This window comes from Peromyscus californicus, unplaced genomic scaffold (assembly GCF_007827085.1).
Source record: "Peromyscus californicus insignis strain IS unplaced genomic scaffold, ASM782708v3 Scaffold_7__1_contigs__length_154581171, whole genome shotgun sequence".
Lineage (NCBI taxonomy): Eukaryota > Metazoa > Chordata > Mammalia > Rodentia > Cricetidae > Peromyscus > Peromyscus californicus.
Genome location: NW_026294595.1, coordinates 134,909,381 through 134,916,583, shown reverse-complemented (window position 1 = coordinate 134,916,583; position 7,203 = coordinate 134,909,381). Strand labels below are relative to the sequence as shown.

Below are 7,203 nucleotides of genomic sequence, written 5' to 3'. Positions count from 1 at the left end.
AGAGGCTGAGAGTCTCCAACCACTACACATAAAGAAAGAGCTGCGGTTCACCACTCAGTACACACACTGCACACACACGCACACTTCTCCCGTGTGCCATAAATCTCACTCTTATACTCGCAGATCCGCCTACTCGTTCACTAAGCACCTGCAGCCCTCCGGGAAACCTGGATGAACCGCACACCTCCCCGCTGAACGCAGGTGCCAGGGCGTCGCCCAAGTCTGGAAGCACCGGCTGGAAGGCACGCCACTGGGTATCTATCAGGTTACCCTGATGGCGTGGCAGAGATGCCACGAGGGCAGCGCCGAGGAGAGAACGTCCTGTTCCGCCTGCCTCTCGCTCTTCAATGCCTTGGAGAGTAATTTCTTCCCCTAGGACAGGAGTGCCTCGAGGCCCTGTGCCTAGGACCCCTCAGACTCCCTGTATCACTTGCGGTGCAGTTAAAGAATTCCAAGATGATGCAGCCGGATTCGCTTTAGAGTAAAACAATCTCAAAGACGAATTGAGGCGCTAGAAAGAAACTGTTCAGTACAGGGACTCTAGCCGCTGGCAATGCCGGCTTTCCTTAGGCTCACAGGAGGCTGCCTGGGCCTCCTGCCTCTTTCCCCTTGCTTCCCCGACTCTCTCCACTTCCAACATTCCATCAAACTCTCAGTTAAAATGCTGTCACAGCCCCCTCTCTATCTCCCCTGTCTTTCAGGGTTGGGGAGCCGTCCTTTGTCCCGTGCTGCAGTGATACCCAGGACCGGGAAGAATCGGCATATGGATATCCAGACTGCGGTGACAGTCTGGAGAGAAAGGTCATTAGCCCAGCAGTTCCAGTTCCAAGATCCTGCAGCAGAGCACATCAGGAATTAGAATAGAGGCTGGACTATGAAATGGAATAGGCTGTGAGCAAAGGCCTTCGCTTGGGGCAACCTTCCTGTCCTACCCTTTCACCCTCAGGATCTCTCTCTCTCTCTCTCTCTCTCTCTCTCTCTCTCTCTCTCTCTCTCTCTCTCTCTCTCTCTCTCTCTCTCTCTCTCTCTCTCTCTCTCTCTGGAAGGAGGGGCTACCCCGGGACACAAGCAAAGAAACGGGTTGGGGGAGGGGGAGTGAACGTAGGAGCCGCGGAGATATCTCCGCTAAAGCCCAGAGGAACAGAGTGGCTGCAACAGAGATAGTCTGGGGACAAAGAGGAGCAAAACTGTCAGGACAAAGGCCGAGTAATCCAAACCCTGGGAGGGCAGCGCTTCTACTACGGTTCTGTGGCCGCAAGAGTCTTCTCCAAGGGCCACCTTCTTGAGAAGTGGGTTTCCGTCCTCGGTGGTGACCGAGACACTCGGGGAAGCAAGCCCAGCTCTGCTGTCCTCCGAGGTGCTCCCGGGAGGGTGTACAGTGAGGCGCGCACTCGGGAAGCGCTGGGTCTGATAACTCAGAGGGAGGGAGCTAACGCTGGAGCCCCGTGGGTGTTAAGACAGTCGAGGGATAATGGTCGAGGCTGGAACCGCGATTTACAGAGACCTGGAACCCTTAAAGCCGAAATGGCCTCAAAACGTCCCATTGCCGAGCTGAGGTCCCAGCGTGCGCTCTCCTCGTGCGACCGCAGCTGGGACTCTTACAAGGCGAGCGGGTATCCCTAGAGCCCATCTTCATCTGCGGGAGGTTGAGGCGAACGGCCCAGGCTCTCTGTCTAGGCGGCCGAATCATTTCTTTCGAGAGCTCACACTTCTCCAAAGGGTTTGAGAAGATTTTCTCAGCAGTTTACTGATCTAAACATTTTAGGTCAAAATTTGGTTCAAATACATTCATTTTGTTAAAAATAGGCTCCTGAGACTATGGTCTGCCCCGTCTTTCCTAAGGACTCTAGAGAAAAGGTTTTTTTCTTATTTACCGGAGGCAAATTTTCCTTCTAACTGTTAGAGGGGGAAAAAATTCTGGTCTGGTTGTCATTGATGCGGGCCACTGGACCCCGGTGCCAGTTGTTGGCCGGCTGGTCCTCCGTGGCCCGCAGCCAGGACACACTCACCTAGCATGCTTTCGGCTGCTTTTCTTTCCGCGTCTTGAGATGGGAAGCAGAAAGCGACGCGGGAGGCGGGTCGGGTCTCCGGATCCAGCGAATTCGACATCTACTTGCTTTTGGTACCGATCCAGGTCGGGGTCTCAGGAAAGTCCGATATTTCCTGCCCTTCTGGCCCAGGGTAGGGAGGCTCCGTCTGCGCTCTACAGCCCGGTCTGAAAGCCTAATGTGCTGCGTTCCCGCCTCCCGGTCTGCGCTCGGGAAAGGTTTTTCACCCGGTAGCCCTGGACCCTCTCCATCTGGCGTTTTCATTTTAGGACACTGATCTTTCCAGCTCAGGACCTTCCTGAGGGGAAGTAGCCCACAAGAACACCCCGAAGGCTTGGGTATGGAATTTCAGAGACAGCAACCGGGGAGAACTCTTGGTTGAGTTCGAAGATGGGATCGGGCGACCTATGCCTAGTTCCAGGGGAGTCTGTCCTGGGTTCCAGGAGCACACAGCCTGCTTTCAGGCCTGTCTTGGTCGGGTGAATTAGTAAGACCAGCATCGGTCCGAGGCGCCGTCCAAGCCTCGCCGCACCGAACCAACCAGTTCAGGGCGCCGTTGCGCACTGTGGCCACTTGGGGTCGCACTTTATGCCTGTTTGAACCTCCGTGCAGCCTTCAGAAGCTTGGATCTGCTTAATCCTTACAAAACGTTCAGACAAAAACAGGGCCGGTTCCTGAACCAGCAGCTCAGAGCAACTCGGTGCACCGACCAGTGTCGGTCTCGGCTCCGAGCCTCGCAGTTCTCAGGTTTCCATATGACTGGCCAGTGAAAGGTATTCAGAGCCTTTGGGCAGACTCTTTCTTGTTTACCTTCTTTAGGAACATTTTGGGGGTGGGGTGGGGGTTAATGAACTGAACGGCGAGACCACTGGAGCTCTGTCTGTCTCAGAGCGCAGTCACCGAACCCGCCAGGAGAGGAACGGCGCCTCTTGTCCAGAGGAACCTTCCTAGAGGTTAAGAGTTAGGTCTGAACAGAACTCTTGGAGCCCCAGCCCCGCCCTCCCCCACCACATACATTTGCGCAGACCGCCAGAAACACAGGCTCGCACGACACACATTCACTCGGCCCGCGGCGCCGAGGACATAAGGAGCGTCGCCCACTGGGCGGGGGCCGCTTGGGAACAAAGGGCCGGGGAAGCGTCATCCCGGCGCTTATTCTGAGCCTACTTGAGGGTGACACGGGCCGAGGTGGGAGTGCAAAGAGTATCTAGGGAGGTGTGAGTGCAGGCAGGGCGGGTGGGAACAGCGGCTTGGTCCAGAAGTGGGGCGCGCACGGAAGGCGAGTGTGCGGGGACCTCAACTCAGAGGGGGTTGGGGGTTGGGCCCAGGCCGGCCGTCCCACTCGGCTCCAGCCCTCCTCCGGGCCTCAGCGGCTTCGGGGATCCTCCGGCCTCCAGTCAGCTGACGCGGGGGGCGGGGGAGCTGTCAGGCACGCCCCGCCCATCGTCGCTGGGCCGCGGGGGCCGTGCAGCCATTGGCCAACACGCCGGGCCGCTCGGGCCCCCGCGCTCCAGTGACATCAGGAAGCGATAAAAGGCGGCGGCGGCGCCAGCTCCTGCACAGCTGCACCGCCGTGCTGCGAGCGGCTGCAAGCAAGAAAGCCCTAGAGCCAAAGAGCCGGAGAGCGAGCGGCGGGCGCTTTGCCCCGCGCCTCCCCTCTGCCCCAACGCGCACCTCGCCTGCTTCTCCACCCCGCCCCAGCTCGACCCGACTCGGTCCCGGCGCGGCCGCAGCCCCGAGCTCCGGGGCAGCTCAGGCAGCCTCGGGAGGACTCTCCGGCGCGCCGCCGCGTCCCCAGACAAAGGCTTGGCCGGCGGCCCCGGCCCGCAGCGCCCTCGGCTCCCCGCCTCCCCGGCTTGCCGCTCTTCGCCCCCGCGTTTGGCTCGGCGCGTCCCGGCCGGCCGCAAAGTTTCCCCCGCGGCAGCGGCGGCTGAGCCTCGCTTTAGCGATGGCCGCGGAGCTGAGCATGGGGCCAGAGCTGCCCACCAGCCCGCTGGCCATGGAGTACGTCAACGACTTCGACCTTCTCAAGTTCGACGTGAAGAAGGAGCCGCTGGGGCGTGCGGAGCGTCCCGGCCGGCCCTGCACACGCCTGCAGCCGGCTGGCTCGGTGTCGTCCACCCCGCTCAGCACACCGTGCAGCTCGGTGCCTTCTTCCCCCAGCTTCAGTCCGACTGAACAGAAGACTCATCTCGAGGACCTGTACTGGATGGCGAGCAACTACCAGCAGATGAACCCCGAGGCGCTCAACCTGACACCCGAGGACGCCGTGGAGGCGCTCATCGGTTCGCACCCAGTGCCACAGCCGCTGCAGAGCTTCGACGGCTTCCGTAGTGCGCACCACCACCACCACCACCACCACCCTCACCCTCACCACGGGTACCCAGGAGCCGGTGTGGCTCACGATGAGCTGGGCCCGCACGCTCACCCGCACCATCACCACCATCACCAAGCGTCGCCGCCGCCGTCCAGCGCTGCCAGTCCGGCGCAACAGCTGCCCACCAGCCACCCCGGGCCGGGACCGCACGCAGCGGCCGCAGCGACGGCTGCAGGTGGCAACGGGAGCGTGGAGGACCGCTTCTCAGACGACCAGCTGGTGTCCATGTCCGTGCGTGAGCTGAACCGCCACCTGCGGGGCTTCACCAAGGACGAGGTGATCCGCCTGAAGCAGAAGCGGCGGACCCTGAAGAACCGGGGCTACGCCCAGTCGTGCAGGTATAAACGCGTCCAGCAGAAACATCACCTGGAGAACGAAAAGACGCAGCTCATTCAGCAGGTGGAGCAGCTTAAGCAGGAGGTGTCCCGGCTGGCCCGAGAGAGAGACGCCTACAAGGTCAAGTGCGAGAAACTCGCCAACTCCGGCTTCAGGGAGGCGGGCTCCACCAGCGACAGCCCCTCCTCTCCCGAGTTCTTTCTGTGAGTCGTGGCGGGTCCCGGCCCCCGCCCTTACCCTGGCCCAGACTCCCTGTCCTGTGTCCCTAACCCTGGACTCCCTGTCCCTGCCATGGCCCCGGCCTTGACCTGTTTGACTCGAGAGAGAGGGAGAGAAAGAGGGAGGAAGGACGCGCGGGCCGCGGGCGACGGGCGGGAGCGCGGGTGGGTAGGGAACCTTGGCTCAGAAGAGAGCGGCGCAGGCCAGCGCAGCCTGCTAGACTTGGGCAGAGTCAGAGAGACCCGGGCGGGTGGGAGGTCCCGGAGTTAACTTTTCTCCAGTCTGGAAGGCAGCGAGGCATTTTCCAAGGAGTCGCCAAGGCCGTCTGGACACTTATGGCTCTGGGAACTTTGTGAGTGCCAGGGCGGCCGATTCGCAGTCCAGAGCTCAGTTCGCCCCAGGAAGAGCAGAGGAGGGGAGCGGAGAGGAGAGGGACTCTGGAGTCCCCGAGGGCGAGAGGCAAGGCTGAGCTAAGGAAGGAAGAACAGACAGATCTGTCTGTCCAGAGTCCGGAGAACACTGGCTCTCAGCCGGAGACGCGGGCCTTAGGACATTCGGCGCGCAAGGAAAAAAAAAAAAATCTCATCAGTTTTATTGCCTGCTCGATTATATAGAAAAATACGAAAATCTGCATTAAAAATATTAATCCTGCATGCTGGACATGTATGGTAATAATTTCTATTTTGTACCATTTTCTTGTTTAACTTTAGCATGTTGTTGATCATGGATCATAACTCCCTTGTTTCTTTGAGTGAGAAGGGATGCAGTTCCAAAACTCCTGCAGCTGCGAGAGAGCGGAGTTTCAGTCGCCGGCCGGCTTGTAAATTACCCGCCCGGCCAAACCACACTGAGAACGTAGCAGCAAGCTGAGTCTTTGTTTGGGTTCATTATTATGGCATTTTGTTTGTAAGTGAAAATAAAAGAAAGATAGAAAAACAGCCAACTCTGTCCTGGGGAACCTTTGGAATTTGTCCCCTTTTCCTTCCCACTTTAGTTTTCTGTTTCGTTGGAGTTGAGGGAAAGATTGGAAGGGAGAGACAACTGTGGACGTCCACACCTTGGGTGCAGGAGCGTGTCCTCTACCCTGTCTTCTGGCCAAATTGCCCCCCCCCCAACCCCCAAGAAGAACAGAAAAGAGACCCGCTCCTCGGCTTTGCATCCTGAGGAGTCAACCCAGGGCTGGCTTGGAATCCTCCAGGAAGGCGCTAATTGCAAGTCCCCTCCCCGAGAGCTTAGGGTGAAAGGATTCCCCCCCACCTCTTGCTACTTGTCGATGAAGACTTGCGCTCTCATCGAACCAAATGCCATTCTCAGAATGTACCAGAAACCCACACATTGGCAAGCAATGTTGCAACTTTCAAGTGCGTTCTTCAGACCGATGCATTCTGTGTCTCCCTGCTGTCGGGATAGCAGGGAGAGTTTCTGGTGGTGTCCCACTCCCTTCGGTTGTACAGTAGTTATAGGGGAGGCCTGGGTGTTTTTCTTTATTGTTACTTTCATTTCTGCGGGTCAGTAAAAGGATTTAAGTTGCACTGACACAAATACCAAAATGAAAGCGTACTTTTTAAAGTTCCCATCTGAATTTGCTGGCGCTGCTGGCTGGATGCTTTTTTTGTTTGTTTGTTTTTGAGTTTGTATTAGTTGATAAATTTACAGTAATAACAAGATTGTATGAACCGCATGGTGCTTGCAGTTTTAAATATTGTGGATATTCGTCCTGCATCGGAAACGAGCTTTGGTTTTTACTGATTCAACTGTGTTGAAATCAAACTTGCAGCAACGCAACAGAAATTGTTTTTAATTTCATGTAAAATAAGGGATCAATTTCAACCCCTGCTTATGATATGAAAATATTAAAATCTAGTCTTATTGTAGTTTTAATTCAGACTGGTTTCTGTTTTTTGATTATTAAAATGGTTTCCTATTTTGCTTATTAAAACCATGGAAATGGTGTTTATTTAGAGGACTCTGTGTTTGCATGACTTTCACTCTCTCATTTCTTCAAAAATTTCTCTTGTATATCAAGTTTGGGGCATTTTCCGGCAATGGACCTCAAACCACGGGCGGGCAGCTCATCCTTTCCAGTGTGTGGCTGAGTGTGCTGTATACGAGCCTCAAATGTGTTTTCTGCTTTCCACCCAGGTTCAGACCCCAGCCGAGAGAGTCCGTCTGTATGCTGAGAGGGGACATATGTGAAAGAGACACTCGACAGTGCTTTCAGGC

General features: G+C 56.8%; 1 protein-coding gene across 1 annotated transcript; it reads left to right on the top strand.

The window, feature by feature from the left end:
- The first annotated feature begins 1,033 nt into the window (after positions 1-1,033).
- Positions 1,034-6,946, top strand: Mafb (MAF bZIP transcription factor B). Its single transcript, XM_052725291.1, has one exon. It carries the CDS (start codon positions 3,997-3,999, stop codon positions 4,966-4,968), a length of 972 nt encoding a protein of 323 aa, XP_052581251.1. The 5' UTR covers positions 1,034-3,996; the 3' UTR covers positions 4,969-6,946.
- The last annotated feature ends 257 nt before the right edge of the window (positions 6,947-7,203 follow it).

What these genes read in the sequence shown, in the direction of transcription:
- Mafb (XM_052725291.1), top strand. Translation starts at nt 3,997, where the DNA reads ATGGCCGCGGAGCTGAGCATGGGGCCAGAGCTGCCCACCAGCCCGCTG.